The sequence below is a fragment of the Siphateles boraxobius genome, unplaced genomic scaffold (assembly GCF_051911475.1).
Source record: "Siphateles boraxobius isolate OS27281-9 unplaced genomic scaffold, OSU_SipBor_1 88, whole genome shotgun sequence".
NCBI classification, from domain to species: domain Eukaryota; kingdom Metazoa; phylum Chordata; class Actinopteri; order Cypriniformes; family Leuciscidae; genus Siphateles; species Siphateles boraxobius.
The window spans coordinates 230786-252912 of record NW_027509217.1 but is presented as its reverse complement, the minus strand read 5'-3'; the positions used below and the strand labels follow the sequence as shown (position 1 = coordinate 252912).

Here is a 22127-nt window from a genome sequence, read left to right as displayed (position 1 = left end):
ATTCAGAGCAGTGCGGGCCTTAATCCTGGCTCACGGGTCACCAACACTGAGTCCAGCGTGTGGAAGTGTGTGGAAGTGTTTCTCAGAGACATCCAGTGCCTGTGCGTTTGAACATCTGTTCATGACGCTCGCTGTTGACGTCAGTCAGACTCTTCTATAGGACAAACGTGTTAATGAAAGCATTTGCTGCACTACGAAACAGATACAAGCAAAAATAAGTAGGTACTAGCAGTAGATTTTAATTGTGGTATTTTCAGCACGCTTCTGCGAATCAATGAATGCAGTGCGACAAACAGACATAAAAACACTGATCAAAAACCAAACAAAGGAACGACTCGTCAGGTCAGTAGAAACGAAGTGCCTGCCAGAAATTACAAGCACCACATGTTACATTGACTTCTTTAAGATTTCATTCAAACATGAAGATGTCTATTTATTTTGTAATATTTGTTAATAAAATAGTGTTTGCCTTATGATTCTGTGCATTCTCTTTTATTCAAGTATAGATTTAAAGTCTGTTTTTTTTACTAGTGAAACAGAATACTAAATAAAACATTGTAATATGATTATATTTCTAATAAAGTCATTTTAGGGTTTTATTTTAAAATCTAAAATGCCCAGGCTCAATGTATGCACATGTGATGATGTGATGACCTCTAGTGGACAAATGGAAAAATGCTAATGTGAAGATTTCATCAACTTGGGTTTGTGATAAACTGCAGGAAGTTCGGGAGTTGTTAAAATAAACAATTAAAATAAACATTTTTTTTAATAAAATAAAATAAACAGGCTGGTTTTAAAAGAAAAAAAATTGTTTACCTTTTATGTGACGACTTACTGACATTGAGAACTGTAATGTGAGGCGTTATTTTAGTATAGTATTTTTTATTATCTTGACTTTTAATTTTTAGTAATTTTAGGGGCTTTTCTCATTTTTAGTATTTCCATTTAGTTTTCATTTGATTTTATTAGTTTTAGTACTTTAAATAAACTTAGTTTATTTCAGGTAGTTGACAAGGCAACATCTTTAATTTTCATTTAAAGCATGTAGTACTGATAGCTTTAGCTTTAGTCACCAGTAGAAACACTGATTGAAATCTTAAAATCTCAAAATCTCAGGGTGTGTGGACTCTAAATCTATTATATTATTGCATATACACTACTGGTCAAAAGTGTGGAATAGTTTGACATTTTTTAATGATACTTTTTTTTAAACTTGTTTCTCAGAAACACTGAATCTGATGTGTGTCTTTCATAACTTGCTCAATCTGCGATTCAGACAGTCTTTAAAGGCAGAAACTGGATCGCTCAAGTCGAAGCCGAGCTCAAACTCGGGCTTCTTCTCGAGGGCCAGAGCCGCGACGGTCACGGCCAGCGCCGCGCTCAGACCCCAGATCTGGTGCACGTGTCCGGTGCGGGGGTCCGTGTACATGAAGCTGTGTGTCGGGCCGAAGACGCTGGGCACCGGATAGCAGGAGTGATCCGCCTCTTTAGTGAAGAACTCCAGTGGAAGAGTGAACACCTCGCTGACTTCATCTGCGTTGGGACGGGGTTTGAAGGAGCTCTCGATGAAAGCCACGACCGGAGTGATCAGGAGACCGGCCTGTGCACAGGGCGTGAGCCATTACAGTCCGCCACAAGTTAAAATAATACCGATCATATTTAACGTACAGAAATAAGAGCGAACCTTGTTCAGGACAGGGAAGAGTTTGCAGACGACCTGCACTGTGTGTGGAGGAAGGCCGATCTCCTCCTGAGCTTCTCTCAGAGCCGTGTGTGTTTCATCCGTGTCGCCGGACTCACACTTTCCTCCAGGGAAACACACTTCTCCTGCATGATGCTTGAGCTGAGAAAGGACGAGTCGTCAAGAGAAGTGCACTTAAAGGCATAATTCACCCACAAATTTAAACTCTGTCATCATTTACTAACCCTCAAGTTGTTCTGGTATGAGTTTCTTTCTTCTGCTGAACACAAAATATATTTTGAAGAATGTCGGACACCAAACAGTTGATGGAGCCCAATGACTTCCATAGTATTGTCTCCATAATATGCGAGTCAATGGGGTCCATCAACTGTTTGGTTGCAAACATTTATTAAAAAATCTTCTTTTGTATTCAGCAGAAGAAAAAAAATGCATAGGCCTACAGGTTTGAAACAACATGAGTAAATGATGACAGAATTTTTAGAATCTTAAACTTTAGAGTGCGACTTAAATACATGCAACTTCTGTATAATGACTTCTACTGTCTTTGAAATGGTTAAAATGTGCTGAATGTACTGACAATCTATTATGATCAACTAAAATATACTTTGTTTCAATTTAATTTCTATTGAAACTTGCATGTCAAGTATTCAAATATATATAATTACACATTTCTAGTGATGAAGCTTAAATTGTGTAGCCTACATTTAAAATATTAAAAGTAATATCAAGTAACAAATTATAATCAATTACTTATTCATGTACTTTAGTTTGTAAGTCAAGACACTGAAATAATTATTTAAAACATATAATTAAAACAATGATTTAAAATGTACTTAATTTGACAATATTACAAAGTGCCGTTTTAAAAGTTATTATATCTGCAAGAACAGTTTTTTTTTAAAATATACTTTTACTACACTACAAGCACACATCAATACAAATAAGCGCTCTTATTTTCAGTATTTAAGACATTCATTAATGAGGTGTGAATGTTGTCACTGTAAGCACACAGTATACAGTATCTCTGAGATCATGAAGATCTTCTTACATGGACCGATCGCACGGTCATGAGCGCGTGCAGCTCTCCGTGTCTCAGCAACAGCGGGATCAGCACTGAAGCTTTAGGAAGAGCTGCCGGTAACCGGGAAAACGCGTCGCCGCTGGCGTGTTTCTTTAACGACGCGATCGTTTTCTCCTTGAGATCCATCGCGGATTATAAACACCCGTCGGGAGACTTTCACTTTACACTTCCGCTTATCTCAGCGTTTCCCATAATGCTCCTCTGGGCTCTTGGCTCAGCTCTGGTTCAGAGTGTGAAAACGTTGCTGGATAACAGACAGAAATAGAACAAACAGTTTGAACATCGACTGTAAAAAAGTTAGACGAGTTAAACATTTACGTTGTCGTTGACACTAAGGGCGGGGCTAAGCGGCTCTAAAGTCGTCTCGAATTGGTCAGAGAAGTTTGCGTCATTTAAAGTGACAGTGTGGAGGATTATTACTGTTACAGAATCCCCAAAAGGTAATTTTCTCACCCTAGTGTTTATCCATGACTTTTTTCGTTTAATACACAAGGTCAAAACAAACAAACAAACAAACAAACAAACAAACCTTTAACCGTCTATAACTGAGAATTACATTATTTTGCTTTGTCAGTAGACAAAAGATGGAGTTTTTGTCTACTAAAGTAAAAAAAAAGAAAGAAAGCTGAACAACAGCCATATTAAACAACAGCACAATCCATTGATCACTGCATTTTAATGCCTTGTTAAAGCCTTGTTTTCATTTTTTGTCAGTTGCAAGTCAAACATTCAATCTAAACAAAATAGACTGAGATGTATTTATAAATTTAAAGTCAGCATGAAAAAGAAGTTGCACTACTCTTTTATTCCCTATTGTGGCGTATATCCCAGTGAAGCGCTCCTGGAACAAGAACAAAATAGGGTGACGCTTGATTGCTATTGTCTGATCTCGTGTGAGTGACAGGTTGCCCCGCCCTCATCATCAGAGAAGAGATGCTGCAAGAGGAAGTTATTCTGATTCAAGGTTACCAGGAACATGAATTAAAAAAATGATGTGCACAGTTAAATTTTTTTTGTAATAAACACTGCAATATTCTAATAAATTAAGAACTGTCAATTTTCAATTCATGGTGTCTTTAAGTGAAAATCCCCAAGCTCCGGCTTAAATAACAACCATGATTAATTTATTCATCACCAGCACCGAGGATAATATCAGGAAGCATGTGACCAAGTCTCTGCTAAATAAGGTTCACTCTGAATAGAGTGTCCCAATTTGGAGGCGGCATCCTCTTTAGGGTGTATTTGAAGGCTGCATACATCATCCAGGCGGTCTCATTTAATAAAAGTAACCGTCAGATTGCAAAAAAAGAAAGAAATTGCAGTAATTTACACATCAAAAGGAATAACAGACAATTTTATTATGGTTATTTTACTTAAAGGTGACCTATAATTCAAAATTGAATTTACCTTGGTATAGTCAAATAACAAGAGTTCAGTGCATGGACATGACATAGAGTGAATCTCAAACTGGACTGTTTTCGCGTTCTCATTTAATTCACGTTTATGAAAAACACCCCTGAAAAACGGTCGGTTCTCCACACAATACGGACTGTGACGCAATAGTCGGGATCATTAATATGTACGCCTCCAAATATTTGCATAATGCCAGCCCTCAATGCCAGGCGGAACTGCGCAGCCGAAGCATGGCAGTTGCTCAGTGTGGATGTACACATGAACACAAAAGTATTTTTTAGTTCCTTCATCTGAGCCTCTGAAGAAACAATGGGTTAATTTTATTTTCTCTGGAAATTTCCAAACATTTCACCGACTGTTTCCTCAACTTGGGCCAATACAGAGCTGGCCTCGGATCGAGCTACCAAGCAACACTTTCTGATGTGTAATTGTTCAAGTTCAGACAGGTAATCTTTCTCTCAAAATCGTTCAATACTGTTTATGCATCAGTAAGTCAAGCCAGTGACTAAAATATCAGCTTCACATCGTTTCTTTTAGTAGGATGAAAATAATCGTATTTAAATTGTGAACAAATTATATACAGAAAGCGATCAAAGAACAATCTTTCCACACAGCGCAAGTTTATCTGGACACTTGCCAAACTCGTTATGAAATCAATGGCGCACGTTACTGCACAACGAAGCTCTTACTGTATTTACATCATCGTGTTTGCATTGGTGAAAGCATTAGAGAGTGCAGAAACTGCTTTGCAATGATAAGATCTTCATTCTCGCGATCAACACACTGTCATCTGCTCAATGCTCATCACGGCAACATTTTATGTGATGGGAATAGATCTAAATACTTTAAAAACATCTCACGATTCTCACATCTCACGATCTCGATAGCTGTTATAGTAAAAACGTATAATAGCAGTAGTAAAAGTATTCGGGAGAGAGTTTCACATGTAATGCGTAGCTATTTCATATGCAAGCATGTCAGCCAATCACAGCAGTGGCCGCGGTTACACTGAATCCCACAGCAGACACGCCCCTTCAAACAGAGTGTTCAAATCAGAGGCTAAAAGCAGGCTAGGAAAAATGCCATTTATTTCTAAATTATGATAATTTTTTATCTAAAAAACATACTAACATTATAAGGGTAAACCAGGAAACATTATAAAATAAAATAAAAAAACATTCTAGGGCACCTTTAAATATTACATCCTTGATGATGTATGCAGCCTTCAAATGCGCCCTCGAGAGGATGCAGCCTTCGAATTGGGACACAGCTAAAGTGAAATGTACATTAGGGCTGCACCCTAACAGTTGACTAAACACTAGTCGACTAGAAGAGGCTTAGTTGAGCAAAATTGTATTAGTCGGTCAGTCACAAAAGTCATGCAGTCAGTGAGGGACAGATCTTTAACGCGGGTCCTTGTGGTAATTACATTATGTTGGGCAGGACATCCAAATGTTTGCCTATCATCCATCAACCTCAAATATGGCTGATCATTTGAAACATGTAAGTAGCAACTTTACATGGCTGCCCGCTTTAACGGTAACCTAGAGAAATGTTGATGGGGAGAGGGCGGCCGAGCAGGATGGTAACTCGTCACTTGTAACCGCGTTACTTAAAATGGCAGGAGTTTCCTCTTCCTGCTCCTCGGAGCGTTTCTTGCTGAATTTAAATAAAAACAAGCTGCTTTGCTTTGCGTTTCATATTAGATAATATGCTGCTGTGTGTTTTGTTTGCTTCGAGGCTGTAAGCTCCGTCTAAGCCTCGTATTCGCTTTGTATTTCTTTCTGTTTTGAACCATCATTTACTACCATTTCTAGTTGTTTATACTACTAAATACAGCTTAGACAACATCTCAGATTAACCTGACATCGCTAGCTTCCGTTATTGTTAGCACAACACGCTAGTAACTCGCTAGCCTGTTAACGCGCCACCCGTGCGCTCAGTTATTTATTTATTTATTTTTTCTCTCGCCCGCCCGCGCGTCTGAGTTCATAAAAAGCCCAGGTGAGTAAGAATCAGTCAACAAACACGGTGAGTAATGTCTTGTCCTGTTATTGTCACCTGCACTTCATGTTACATGTTTAGCATAGCCTTCCCCGTCGGCAATATAGGGTTTATATGTGATAAATGCAAGGAGACAGTCAGGCTGACGGAGAAGATTTCAGAATTAGAAACACGCATCCAAACTTTAATTGAGGATAGTAAGTGTGCTAGAGCTTTAGATTCTACTTTGGATGCGCCTAGCATAGTGAACTCTTTACATGATTCGGTTCCGGCTGAATTATTGCCTGTGCAGCCAGGCAGATGGGTGACAGTGAGGGATCGCTCTAGTCACGGATCAAAAAACCACTCTTCCGTTCCGATTACCACAACAAATCGATTTGCCCCACTCAGTGAAACACCCACTGAGCATTCTGTTGATTGTGCCCTGGTAATTGGCGATTCTATTACACGGAACGTGAAAATAGGGACACCAGCCACCATAGTCACATGTTTGCCGGGAGCCAGAGCGCCTGACATCAAAGCAAATTTAAAAGTGCTGGCTAATGCTAATCGTAAATTCTCTAAGATTGTTATTCACGTCGGCACTAATGATGTTCGACTCCGCCAACCGGAGATCACCAAAATTAATATTAAAGAGGTGTTTGAACTCGCAAGTACGATGTCAGGCACTGTAATTTGCTCTGGCCCCCTTCCTGTTCGAAGGAGTGATGAGATAGTTAGCAGATTGTCATCACTCAATGACTGGCTGTCTAAGTGGTGCCCGCAAAATAATATAGAATTCATAGACAATTGGAAAAGGTTTTGGGGCAAACCTGACCTGTTGAAAAGAGATGGTATTCATCCCTCCTGGGATGGTGCTGCTCTTCTCTCTAGTAATTTGGCTCATAGTCTTAGAGACAAAACATGACAATCTGGGGATCAGGTCAGGAAGCAGACAAACTGGCTAAACCGACCGTCTGCTAGCGGCCTCGCGTCACCAAGGTCAGATAAATCCCATCACATAGAGCCTCTTTCACCTAGATATCATCATATAGAGACTGTGTCTGTTCCCCGAATTTGGAAATCCAAAAAACGTCCACACCGATCTAAGGTCAAAAATTTAATTGATATTCAACAAATAAAAAATAGATATAATACAGATGAGCAAACGATAAAGCTTGGGTTGCTGAATATTCGATCCCTTACTTCAAAAGCACTCATAGTTAATGATATGATTTCAGATTATAACCTAGATGTGCTGTGTATGACAGAAACCTGGCTAAAACCAGACGATTACATTACTTTAAATGAGTCCACCCCGCATGATTACTGTTATAAACATGAACCTCGCCTGAAAGGCAAAGGGGGAGGTGTTGCTGTAATTTATAGTAATATTTTCAAAACCACTAAAAAATCTAGTTTAAAATATATTTCTTTTGAAGTGTTGGTGCTTAATGTAAAAATATATAATGTAAACGATAAATCAAGTTTGAGAATTCTGCTGGCAACTGTCTACAGGCCACCAGGGCACCATAAAGATTTTATCAAAGAATTTGCTGACTTTCTATCAGAATTAGTATTGACTGCAGATAAAGTCCTAATTGTTGGTGATTTTAATATACATGTAGATAATGGAAAAGATGCAATGGGGTTGGCATATAAAGACATTCTTAACTCTATTGGAGTTAGACAACACGTGTCAGGACCTACTCATTGTCGTAATCATACTCTAGATCTAATATTATCACATGGAATCAATGTTGATGCTGTTGAAATTCTGCAGCAGAGCGATGACATCTCAGATCATTATCTAGTCTCATGTAAATTACATTTAGCCAAGGCTGCAAAGCCAACTCCGTGTTACAAGTATGTTAGACCTATCACTTCTGCCACTAAAGATTGCTTTATCAATAATCTTCCTAATCAGTTTCATCGTCTCAGCATCCCAGATAGCTTAGAAGAACTTGATATTGCAACAGAAACTTTTAACTCTCTCCTTTCCAGCACTTTAGATACAGTTGCTCCGTTGCACTTAAAGAAGATTAAAGAAAATAGTCCAACACCGTGGTACAACGAGCACACCCGGGCCCTTAAGAGAGCAGCCAGAAAAATGGAGCGCAACTGGAAGAAAACAAAACTAGAGGTATTTCGGATTTCATGGAAGGAGAGCTCGATTGCTTACAGAGAGGCTTTAAAAGCTGCTAGATCTGCTTATTTTTCAACCCTATTAGAAGAAAATAAACATAATCCAAGGTATTTATTTGAAAAAGTGGCTACACTAACGAAAAAGAAAGCTTCAAGCCCAGAAGTTTCCAAGAAACACAGCAGTAATGACTTTATGAACTTCTTCACTTATAAGATGGATAATATTAGGGACAAAATTATAACTATGCAACCGTCTACTACAGCATCGCATCAGGGAGTGCATTATAGTCTCCCCGAGGTAAAATTTGATTCGTTTGTTGCCATAGGAGAGGAAGAATTTTGCAAACTCGTTAATTCATCTAAATCGACAACATGTATGTTAGACCCTATACCAACTAAACTACTGAAAGAGATGCTTCCAGAAGTCATAGATCCTCTTCTTAACATCATTAATTCATCTTTGTCTCTAGGATACGTACCAAAAACCTTTAAGCTGGCTATGATTAAACCGCTTGTTAAAAAAACGCAACTCGATCCTACAGAATTAGTCAATTACAGGCCGATCTCGAATCTACCTTTTCTGTCAAAGATACTAGAAAAGGCAGTATCCTCACAACTGTGTTCCTTTCTTAAAAGAAATGATATCTGGGAGGATTTCCAGTCAGGATTTAGACCGCACCATAGCACTGAGACAGCTCTCATTAGAGTCACAAATGATTTGCTCTTATCATCCGATCGTGGTTGTATCTCTCTATTAGTGTTACTTGATCTTAGTGCTGCATTTGACACCATTGACCACAACATTCTCTTAAATAGACTAGAAAACGTCCCGGGTTACGTATGTAACCCTAGTTCCCCGAAGGGACGGACGCTGCGTGAAATCGCAGTGGGAACGCCCTCAGCGTGACACGTCTGAAGCATGAATGAAATCAGTCAATGGAGAGAATGAGCGTACGGCGAGTGACGTCATCGACCAGGAAGCTATAAATATCCCCTGAGTACACAATACGCCAGCTTAAAAGTTACTGAAGCAGCGACCCAAGGGGATGCCGAGAGTATGGCAGGACACGCAGCGTCCGTCCCTTCGGGGAACTAGGGTTACATACGTAACCCGGGACGTTCCCCTTCAGGGACTACCGCTGCGTGAAATCGCAGTGGGAACGCAATACCCACATCCCCATACGACCAAATCCCCGTCGTGTGTCATTAGGAGACACAAACCGACGAGAGAACCTGAGCCCCGGGAGTGGAGCTAAGATCGAGGGAATAAAATCTAACGAAAGTGTGCGGTGAGGACCAGCCTGCCGCATCACAAACGTCCTGAAGAGAAGCTCCTGAAAGAAGAGCTGTAGAAGCAGCCATACTCCGGGTGGAATGAGCCCTTACAGCCAAAGGTGAAGGCTGATGGGCCGAACCATAAGCAAGTGGGATGGCCTCGACCACCCACTTGCTCATCCTTTTTCTAGATGCAGGACACCCTTTCTTAGGTGACCCAAACAGACGAACAGTTGTTCCGATCTCCTCCACAGGGCAGCTCTGTGGACGTAAGCATCAAAACCCAAACTGGGCACAGCAAATTAATTTTCTCCTGGTCTGACGTCAGAAAAGGCGGAGGACAGAAAACCTGCAGAACTATAGGTCTAACTGAAACAGTTGGAACCTTAGGAACATAACCTGGTCTCGGAAAGAGAAAGGCCTTAACCAACCAGGAGCAAATTCCAGGCACGAGGGAGCCACCGAAAGTGCTTGAATATCTCCAATTCTTTTTAGAGATGAGATAGCGAGAAGAAGGATAGTCTTTAGAGTAAGAAACTTTTCCGAAATTTCCTCGATGGGCTCGAAAGGAGCAAGGGAGAGACCTTCTAAGATGATGGCCAGATCCCAAGCTGGTACCCTCGTGCGAACTGCAGGCCTCAGCCTCAAGGTGACACGAAGGAAGCGAGACATAAGTGGGTGTTTCCCGAGGGAACCTCCACTTGAAGGGGTGTGGTAAGCAGCTAAGGCCGCCACATACACCTTCAGTGTGGAGTGGGATAACCCTGTGGAGAGACGGTCCTGCAGGAAATCCAGGACTGTACCAACCGGGCAGTTAACTGGGTCCTGCTGGCGCTCTCCACACCAAGAGGTGAAAAGTTTCCACCTCGCGGCATATAACTTCCTCGTGGAGGGAGCTCTGGATCGGAGGATGGTCTCAACGGCCTCAGCCGAGAGACCAGAATCTATGAGCTGGGCCCCCTCAGAGGCCAAGCCCACAGCCTCCATAGCTCTAGACGGGGTTTGAAGGATCGACCCACTCGCCTGAGAGAGCAGATCTCTCCTGATCGGTATCTCTAGGGGAGAGCCGTTGAGGAGAGACACTAGGTCCGCAAACCATACCCGGGCCGACCAGAACGGGGCTATTAGCAGGAGACTGAGCCCGTCCCGGCGAACCCTCTCCAGAACTCCTGGGAGCAGAGCGATCGGGGGAAAAGCGTACAAGCGTGACCTCGGCCACGGATGTACCATCGCATCCAACCCCAGCGGGGCTGGATGGCTGAGAGAGAACCACAGCGGGCAGTGTGATGTTTCTCGAGAAGCAAATAGGTCTACCTCGGCAAGACCGAAATATTTCCATAGGAGTTCCACCACCTCGGGGTGAAGACTCCATTCCCCGGGCCTCGGCCCCTGTCTTGACAGGATGTCTGCCCCCTGATTTAAATACCCCGGGAGATAAAAGCTCTCAGAGAAAGAATTTTCCCCTGGGACCATAGAAGGATCTGACGTGCCAGTTTGTAAAGCGGGCGAGAACGCAAACCCCCCTGATGGTTGATATAAGAAACCACCGATGTGTTGTCTGTCTGGACAAGAACATGGTGGCCCCTTAGGTCTGGGAGGAAGTGTTTCAGAGCCTGAAACACCGCCAACATCTCTAGGCAGTTTAAGTGCCACAGACGATGATGGTCCTCCCACAGACCCAGAGCCGGGCGACCATCCATGATCGCCCCCCAACCCGTGAGAGAGGCATCTGTCATTAGCATAACGCGACGACAAGGAGCTCCTAACCCAGGGCCTTGGGACAGAAACCAAGGATCTTTCCACATGATCAGGGCGTGATGACACCGTCGCAAACTCACGATCATGCGAAGCGGATTTCCCCTCGGGGAGAATCCCTTGGTCCTGAGCCACCACTGTAACAGTCTCATGTGCAAGAGGCCAAGAGGTATCACGTTGGACGCAGCTGCCATGAGACCTAGCAGTCTCTGGAACTGTTTTACAGTGGATGACTGGCCTAGCTTGACCTGATCTACTGCAGCGAGAATCAAAGCAATACGAGCAGGTGACAATCGTGCCTGCATCGTCGTTGAATCCCACACTACACCTAGAAAAGTGGTTCTCTGTAATGGAGAAAGAACACTCTTTTTGGCGTTGAGCCTCAGCCCCAGTCACTTGATATGAGCAAGAACGACATCTCTGTGCCGAACCGCCTGTTGTTCCGATTGAGCTAGAATCGAGCAATCGTCTATATAGTACAGAAAGCGGATGCCCTGTAACCTCAGCGGGGCTATAGCAGCATCCGTACACTTCGTGAATGTTCGGGGTGACAGTGCTAGGCTGAACGGAAGAACCCGATATTGGTACGCTTCGCCCCCGAAAGCGAACCTCAGGAACTTCCTGTGTTGAGGGAGGATAGATACATGGAAGTAAACGTCCTTTAGATCTATCATGACAAACCAGTCCTCGGATCTGATTTGAACATCCCCAGTGACAGACACAGCGCCCTGTAACGTACTGGCAGGAAACAGCTGGTCTGAGCACTCCACAACCCTCCTTGGAGGGGGCGAGCGTCCCTCGGGAAATCGCTCGCCGAGTCTCTCTACGCCCTGTATAGGCAGGGTTAGTAGAACAGACCCCTGAGGGCATCGAGAAAGACAGGGCACCGTGTTTTTGTGCGGTGAACTCAAGTTTTTCCCGATGGGGACCACCCTCAGAGTCCTGACGTTCAGCCCATCAGGACTTTTTTCGACGCGGCCTTTCTGGCGACAATGACTGTCCTCAGATCAGTCCTGCCCCGAGAGCGCCCCGCCTCGTCCCTCCAGTTTCTCTGCAGGGGGGCACGAGACGTGACACTCCGCTTCTGCTGTGCTCTTTTGGAAGACGAACTCGATGAAAGACTTTGCTCTGGTTGAACATTCTGCGTCACAGACACAGTGCCCTGTAACGGCGCACCGGCAGGGAACGACTGGTCTGAACACACTAGAACCCTCCTTAGAGGCGGCGAGCGTCCCTCGGGAAAGCACTCGCCAGACCCTTCTACGCCCTGTTTCGGCAGGGTTAGTAGGACGGGCCCCTGACGGCGCCGGGAGAGACAGGGCACCCTTAAGGGAGGTGAACGCAAGTCTCTCTCGGCGGGGACCCCCCTCAGATTTCCTTTGAGCAGGTCGGCCTGAAAAGCCTGCATAAAAGTCATCGTATGCAAACATGCAGCCGCCTGCCGAGCCACCGAGTAAGCCTTCCCCACCAGCACAGAGGTATATATATTTATTTATTTATTTATTTTTTGGTGGAAGAGCCGGTGCTTTAAGTGAAGACGATGAAGCAGGAGAGAGATAGCTCGCGAGCGTCTCCTCCGCCTACAGTATCGTCACATAACCAGCAGATTTAGCACCAACAATGTTACCATAAGCATTGGACTGATTTGTGTAAATTCAGCTTGAAACCGGTCTAACCCAGGTCTTCGAAACCTCAGCATGAAGATCTGGGAAGAACGGTAAGCACCGGCTAGAAGGTTGAGGTCGTGCAGACAGAAATCTATCATCTAGATTGCTTTTAATTCTAGAAACCTGTCTATCAGCTGGCCACTCGATACTGTTATTATTTTTTTTTTAGCTTTTCAACAGCCCGAGATAATACATCCATCAAACCTTCTTCATTTGCAGTATAATGAGATAAACTAGTTTTCTCTGATGCAAAACTTTCGACATCCAGCTCCTCAGAACTGGAAAATCTCAATTCAACATCATCATGTGCCTCCACCCGGGCAGAAGTAACCGCCGCAGCGCGTGCTTCCAGAGCCGGGTGAGACGCACTAGATCTCGTCGGAGATAGCTGAGATAGGGCGGAGCCCGTCTCAACGTCGCCAGCGAGATCCATCTGCGAGCCCCAAGACAAGCGCCGCCGCTCTGCCTCAACAGAAGCGGGACCCGAGCCTCGGGGAGCTCGCAGCAAATCACTCTCCTCGAAGAGCGATCGCCGCGAGCGCAGAGTTCTCAATGGAAAACGCTCGCAATGCTGACAATCGACTCCCTCGAGAGCCGACTGGGCATTGCTGCACTCCCAAATAAGCCACACTTAGCTCGTGTGAATCCCCACCCGTGATGTACCGAGTACAGGGGGGAACACACTTCTTATACTGCTCGCTCATATTGGTTTTTTTATATAAAATATATATAGTGAAAACTCCTGACAAAACAGACAAACACAATCGACAGATTCAGACACACACAGAGCTGCTGAAGTAACTAGAGCTGGCGTATTGTGTACTCAGGGGATATTTATAGCTTCCTGGTCGATGACGTCACTCGCCGTACGCTCATTCTCTCCATTGACTGATTTCATTCATGCTTCAGACGCGTCACGCTGAGGGCGTTCCCACTGCGATTTCACGCAGCGGTAGTCCCTGAAGGGGAACTATGTTGGCATTAGTGGAATTGCACTAGCTTGGTTTAAATCCTATTTATCTGACCGCTATCAGTTTGTAGCAGTAAATGAAGAGATGTCTTATCGATCACAAGTTCAGTATGGCGTACCACAAGGCTCAGTACTAGGACCGTTGCTGTTCACTCTCTACATGCTACCTTTAGGAGATATCATTAGGAAACATGGAATTAGCTTTCACTGTTTTGCTGATGATACTCAGCTCTATATTTCTTCCAAACCTAAAGAAACTCACCAATTCACAAAATTATCGGAATGCATAGTTGATATTAAAAATTGGATGACTAGTAATTTCCTACTACTAAATTCTGAAAAAAACTGAGATTCTAATTATTGGACAAAAAACTTCCACACGTAATAACCTAGAATACCGTCTAACACTTGATGGCTGCTCTGTTAAGTCTTCGCCGTCAGTTAGGAACCTGGGTGTGCTCTTTGATACCAATCTTTCATTTGAAAGTCATGTGTCTAGTGTCTGTAAAACCGCATTTTTCCATCTTAAAAATATATCTAAATTACGTCATATGCTCTCATTGACAAATGCGGAACAACTAGTTCATGCGTTCATGACATCAAGGCTAGATTATTGTAATGCTCTACTGGGTGGTTGCCCTGCACGCTTAATAAACAAACTACAGCTAGTCCAAAACGCAGCCGCTAGAGTTCTTACCAGAACCAGGAAGTACGACCATATTAGCCCGGTTCTGTCAACACTGCATTGGCTCCCTATTAAACATCGTATAAATTTTAAAATATTGCTGATTACTTACAAAGCACTAAATGGTTTAGCTCCCCAGTACTTGAGCGAGCTCTTAACGCATTATAGTCCTTCACGTCTATTGCGATCTCAAAACTCCGGCCAGTTGATAATACCTAGAATATATAAATCGACTGCTGGCGGTAGATCCTTTTCCTATTTAGCACCAAAACTTTGGAACAATCTTCCTAACATTGTCCGGGAAGCAGACACAGTCTGTCAGTTCAAAGCTAGACTAAAAACACATCTCTTTGACCTAGCATTCACATAACACTCTATAGACTTCTATAATTTAATATTAGGCTGCTTAGATTAGGACAGCCGGAACTGGGAACACTTCCCTCAAATCCTGATGTACTCGTTACATCATAAGAAGAATGGCATCTACGCTAATTTTAGTGTCTTTGTTTATCCCGAGGTTTTCCCGCAGCCTGCTGGATCCAGGCCGTTTCCAGATCTGACAAAGGACTTTCGCCTGGACCCGATGACAATGCAGTGCTGAAGTGCCAACTAGCCTCTCCCTATGGAGGATCCCTATACCACTCTACAGATAAAGCGTTGTGGAATTTTCGGTTCGCGTACCTACCCAAAGTGATAAGATAAAATAAAAATTCTGCATCAAAATTTATAGACAAGTAGTTTGTTTAGGCATGGTTTGTAAGGAATTATAAACCTGCGCTCATATATTCAAACGCACATAACTATAGAATCAATTCTTAATGCGCATGTGAACGCCATCAGCGTCTATCACAGGTTCACGTTTAAAGTCTGTTTAGAGAGAACGGTGTCGTCTTAGCGGCCCCTAATTTAATAACAAACTATCATTTAGACGGAAGTGAATCAATCAAAACTAACTTTAGCTGGAAAAAACATTTTTCAAGAGCCACTATAAAACCAAACCAATCTCTGTTACCTTAAATTATATCTTTATCTCTGTAAAGCTGCTTTGAAACAATCTACATTGTTAAAAGCGCTATATAAATGAGGATGACTTGACTTGACTTGATAATAGCTACCATCTGTGTCAGTCTCATTGAGGTTGCTTGAAAAGCTTGCGTGCCAACGTCATTCATTTCATTGGATCACTTGCTGGTGACGATGCAGCCTGTGGGCAGGCTTAAGAGTCCACACGTGGAGTAGAAGCCGCTGATTGGCTGAGAAGCTTTCACTCAAAGCTTTCCTCGGGCTGCTTATTGGATGAACTGCTAGAATGAAAATCACTCACTACTCACTATAGGCCTGGTTTAAAATGGGCGGTTCGGACCTAAAATGGGTGGGCACAGACCATCAGATCTTCAGATAACCAAACCGAGGACATTAACTCTGTGGCAGTCTCTGTTACTGCAGACAGAATGCTCATCTGAAACACATAATGTAGGGTAAAAACCACCAAAAGCTTTGCCACACAAATGCACAGGGTGAAAGGTCTACTAGTGACATTTTTTTTTAAATAACTCAATGGTAAAATGGCCCAATGGTAGCGCCGCGGGTGATCCTGATAACAGTGGAAACAACTTGAAATACTCCACAATTTTTGGTAATACATCATTCCAAACTGTAAAGGGTCTGCTTTTATTAGTGTACACTCAAAATAATAACAAAATGTTGTGCTTTTGTAAAATAAAGAAAAACAAACAAAACAGGATGCGCTTTCTGCCATCTCTGTCTCCGTGAATCGGAGCGCGTCACAAAAAAATAAACCAAATCCCAGAGTATGCGACTTGCCTTACAAACATGAGATAGTAGATCTGTAGAGATCGGTAGATAGCTTGAACTGTTTACTTTTGAACAAACCAATTCAAAACGTAAAGAAATACACTCTGATTATGTAATCTGTATGTGTCACAATCTCCGTTCACCAGACCAGTCACCTCAGCATACTACGTTTCCCATAATCCTCTCTGGCTACCACCTGTGCACACACCTGTGCGATCCTGTCCTGAACTGTCCAGTCTTCAGTCTTCTTCAGTCTTCAGTTGTCATCTCATCTTCCAGTCATCCGGTCCTCCATTCACCTCTCCTCATCGTCTGCAACAGATTGTCACCATTACGATCTGCTATTCAGTCACTGGATATAGCTCAACATGCAATCGCTCAATGTGTCTATCAATAAACTATGTTTGGATTTTACATATGTTTGCATTGTTCTGTTCTGTGACAGAAGACCAGTATTCACAGAGGATGCTGTGCTGATGGAGATTTTTCATAGAGGTTTGGATGATCCTTGGTGTACTTTAGAGCAATATATTGGCTACGTAGTATACTAGTTGCAGTATATTGATCCCGTTCCAATCTCAGAGTTCAGTCACAATCCCGTTACAACCCCTAACCACAGTTTGTCATCGGCTCCAGTTCACCCCAAAATTGTAACCGAACCTTCCACGGCCTCTACACCAGCAACCATCAGCCTATTCTCCCTCTCCAGCAGTTTCCCGGGGCCCGAAAGGCGGTGTACTTCGGCTCTTAGGAAGTTCTCCATTACTCAGCTGTCGCGTCCAAAGTCCACCATTCCTGAGTCCGCTCCTTAGTCCGTTCCAATGAGTAAGATTCCCCTGTCCGCCCTGGAGGCGTCCTAGCATGCCGGCACCGCCTGTTCACCTGCCTATTACCTGCAACAGCTCCAGGACGCCCGCCTACCCTCCCTGGCTGGATTCTGTTTTGCGTGGGATCAGAAGGGGTGGAGTACTGTCACAATCTCTGTTCACCAGACCAGCCACCTCAGCACACTACGTTTCCAAAAATCGTCTCTGGCTACCACCTGTGCACACTCAACTATCACCACACTACACCACACCTCTGAGTACCACCATATCGATCTGCTATCCAGTCAGTCACCTGCTATCACTCATTGTGTCTATAAATAAATTTGCATTCTTCTGTTCTGTGACATTATGAAAAGTACATTTCTCTCCAAAGGAGCGTTCACTATAGACCATTTCAACGGCTATTTGTAGATGGAAGGAAGTGACGTGTTTGGCCCTCAGACGTTTCCGGTTAGTTATCGCGCACATTCAAAACAACAGATGGGAGGCGTTTTTGTATGGCAATTGTTCGATTATTTTCTTATTCATTAGATAAAACATGTCCAAATTTAAATTAGGAGCGTGCTGTTCGGTTGTTGGCTGTTCTCTCAGGCCCGGAACTAACTTGCTTTCGGAAATCAAAGCGTTTAGATTTCCGAAAACCAAAAAACACCTTGACGCCTGGATTGCGGCAGTGAAGAGAGAAGGCTGGATACCAACTAGCAACTCTAGGATATGCAGCACACATTTTATCTCTGGTAAGTAAACGACATTTTTGTCACTAAATAATTTGTCTATACGTTAACTAGTTAACGTTAAGTATGATGAATCATTATTTGAGCTAGCAGTTCATATGTTTTCATATGTAGATAGCATGTAACGTTAAATAGCTAACGTTAGTGTTTTGATACGTCTGCAATGAAAAAGCCAGATTTTTATTTCTGTTTCATTTCTAAATGTTCTGTGGGCTGTAATTAGGAAAGTAGCCGTACATTAGTTGTCTAGCTATCCATTCAGCTGACAGCAGTGTATAACTCTTTACAATAATGTTTTATTGTGTAACATTAGCTAACTGCATTATTTCACAAAATATAACGATAAACAACATTTTTCATCGCTTATTAAGCTTGTTTAATGTTAATTCCAACATGCACTTATGCATTAAACAATAACAGTATGGTTATTTTTTCATTGCTCATTAACCTGGTTTATTTAAACATTTACAGTTAATCATTTAGTAGACGCTTTTATCCAAAGCGACTTACAAATGAGAGCAATAAAAGCAGTCAAATCATCTTGTATTAAATATTAAAGTAATATAATTTTATTACAAATCTGTTTTTAATTATTGTGTTTTAAAGTTATAACCCGATTTTGCCATAGGCCACTAACAAGCTGTACATTGTGAACTTGTGAACAATTTTAAATGTAGTAGACTTGCTGTAAAATGTTAATTGTGTGTTCATGATACCTAAAATATTACTAATACAAGACCCTTTTTAAAGTGTTACAGTGCAGTATGCAGTGGTCTTACTGATAGCTAGCTAGCTAGCTAGTTTATTGATGATTACATTAAAAATGCTGTTGGTCTTTGTCATCTATCTTCAACCAGTGATGTGTAAAATATATAACCTATCCCACTAATGTTTTTCTACTTGTGTCTTTAGGAAAGCCATCAGATGATCCTCTAAATCCAGATTACATACCATCAAAGCTTCCTCACAGACCTGACACCTCCAGAAAAATGGACCGATATCAGAGGTCTCTGAGATCAGCATTGGAGTTCAGCCTACTGAGGAAGTGCAGGACATGGACATAAATGTAACACAAGTTAAGTTCCTCAATGATATGTGTGTTGGAACAGATCTCACTATGAGTGATATTGAAGATATGCAGAAACTGAACACATCTTACAAAGAGCAAGTGAGAAGCCTAGATTCAAAGGTACAAACTCTCACCTGTGAGAGGATACAACTGAAATCTGATGTGGATTTAAACAATGATCAAATCATTCACTTCTACACTGGCCTTCGCTCATCCAAAGTGTTTTTTGCCCTTTTAACATATCTCACCACTGCTTGGAGTCCGAGAACACAGAGTCCTCCAACACCTCTCCAGTTTTACTTAGTCTTAATGAAACTGAGACTTGGCCTCACTCATCAAGATCTTGCCTTCAGGTTTCATTGCAGTTGTGCAACAATCTCTGCAATATTTCACGACTGGTTGAACGTGATGACACAGCGTTTCAGCTCTCTAATTCATTGGCCTTCTAGGGAAGAGATTAAAAAGAATCTTCCTGCCCTGTTCAAAAGTCCCCCATTCAATTCAGTGAGGTGTATCATAGACTGCAGCGAGATTTTTATTGACCGACCAACATCACTCAGTGCAAGAACAATGACATACTCCAACTATAAGTCCCACAACACCATCAAATTCCTTGTTGGCATCAGTCCAACAGGGTCAATCACGTTCCTTTCCAAGTCTTGGGGTGGTAGAGCCAGTGACAAAACAATCACAAAATCATCTGGTCTAATTTATCTTTTGGAAGAGGGAGACACTGTCATGGCTGACAGAGGGTTCAGTTTCCCTGAGTATTTTGCTGCGAAAGGAGTCCAGCTACTCATTCCAGCTTCAACCCATGGAAAGACACAGCTTTCAGGACAAGAAGTGTCTGTGTCACGTCAAATGTCAAGGTTGAGGATTCATGTGGAAAGAGCTATTGGTCGAATTAAAAAGTACTGCATTTTAAGACAAACACTCCCCATAAACTTGGTGGGGCGAAGAGCAAAAGACACAGTGGCAACTGTAGATAAAATTCTTTTGGTTTGTTCTGCATTATCTAATTTGGTCAAGTCATTAATTCGGTAAAAAAAAAAAATACATGAGACACTGACAAGTGGTTAAAAACCTTTTATTTTGTTATTGAATGATTGTGTACAGAATATATATCTGTTGTATAGATTTCTATTGGATTTATGTTTGGTCTTTGATTATTTTCTTTTTCTAACTATCTACAATTATTAAACATTTGTTTGTTAATGATTATATTTGTTGTCCTGCAATTGATTGAATGTATTACAATAACTAAAATAACAATTTTAACAAATTACTTCAAAGGCTGTGTATGATTTCACATTTATTTGGATTATGGTGAACACGCTGAACAAAACCATTGCTCACCAGGGTGCCTTTTTAAGCCTACACATCTCAGATGAAACACCTTGTGACAGACAGAGCACTGTGTGACACATGTTTTCGACCTGCTTTTACACAAACAGGAAGTCTCTGCAATCAGAAATTGTTTCATCAGTTTGTGTGTGCAAATTTCTGTGAGAATGTGCTGTCTGTAGAAGAGGTCCAGTTTTGTTCTGATCTGAGCCCAGTACTTTTTAGAGAACTCTACTTTCTGAATGTGGCAGTCCTCTGTTGTCCAAATGACAAAGAAAGATGTTTGGACTGCACACACTGCCATTTGCCCCTGAACTTGTGCATAGTATGCATGGTTCTGTTTAAGCTGAAAGTTTTTTCCCAGACAGAAATCTTTGCTCTTGATAGCATCAGTTATGGACATATTTGCATACTTTAAGGGGCATTTTATTTCAAGTGTTGCACGTGGGCAGCGCTTGCAATGGACTATTCCATCTGGGCTGGCTCCTAAATGAGGAAACTTTGGATTTACTACTAACCCTATTTCTTCCACTATCAAGCTGTCATGACAAGTCATCTGGTTTGAAGTAAATGCTTCTCTAGCTAGTTTTTCATTATTCTTTCCCCAAGCTAAGGCTGGTACATTTCTGCTGGATGTGTAGCCCATGATTTTAGATGTCACGCTAGCTTGACTTGTCTTGCTTCTTAACACTTCATTAAAGTGGCTAGCGGTGATTCTGCCCTGTATCTGCTCAAACCACTGTTCAGAAGAGGATTGACCTAGTGTACTTTCTTGGAGGTGCTTACAATTCAGTTCATTAAAGTAGGGATGGTTTGCATGATTTTATCTAGCTCATTTTGTAGTTCATCTTGTGATAATAAACTGTGCTTCTCATCAAAAAGTGTTTTATAGTGGTTCTTGAAAAATGTTTTTTCCAGCTAAAGTTAGTTTTGATTGATTCACTTCCGTCTAAAATGATCATTTGTTATTAAATTAGGGGCCGCTAAGATGACACCGTTCTCTCTAAACAGACTTTAAACGTGAACCTGTGATAGACGCTGATGGCGTTCACATGCGCATTAAGAATTGATTCTATAGTTATGTGCGTTTGAATATATGTGCGCAGGTTTGTAATTCTAACAAACCATGCCTAAACAAACTACTTGTCTTGTCTATAAATTTTGATGCAGAATTTTATTTTATCTTATCACTTCGGGTAGGTACGCGAACCAAAAAATTCCACAACGCTTTATCTGTTGAGTGGTATAGGGATCCTCTATAGGGAGAGGCTAGTTGGCACTTCAGCAAAAACTGTCGGTACAAGGTGTGTCACGCGGAACTGCTATGTCTGATTCCTCACTAGAATCTGCCTCAGCTGTAGTCAGAACATCAACCCTGTCTCTGTTCTCCTGCTCTCCCTCAGATACAGTGTCTGTATCACTACCTACAGTTATAGTGGTAAACAGTGCACACAGTCTGGGATCTCATTCTGAAATCAGAATCGCATTAAGTTATAGTCAAATCTATTTTGTTTTTATTTATTTTATTTTTTCACAATACAGATCATTTCCAAAAAAAAAAACATGTTAAGAGTGAATGTATGTACTGATGACGGTATAGTTACATATCTGTATTGCATTTGGTTTACATTATTTGTTAATGGTTTAGAATATGGTTCC

General features: G+C 42.1%; 1 protein-coding gene across 1 annotated transcript; it reads right to left on the bottom strand.

Annotated features, from left to right (window-relative positions):
* Nucleotides 1-219: 219 nt before the first annotated feature.
* On the bottom strand, nucleotides 220-3141 carry nudt7 (nudix (nucleoside diphosphate linked moiety X)-type motif 7). Its single transcript, XM_077222514.1, has 3 exons — nucleotides 2754-3141; nucleotides 1688-1846; nucleotides 220-1603 (listed from the first exon to the last, which is right to left on the bottom strand). Exons 1-3 carry the CDS (start codon nucleotides 2910-2912, stop codon nucleotides 1253-1255), a joined length of 669 nt encoding a protein of 222 aa, XP_077078629.1. The 5' UTR covers nucleotides 2913-3141; the 3' UTR covers nucleotides 220-1252.
* Between the last annotated feature and the right edge of the window lie 18986 nt (nucleotides 3142-22127).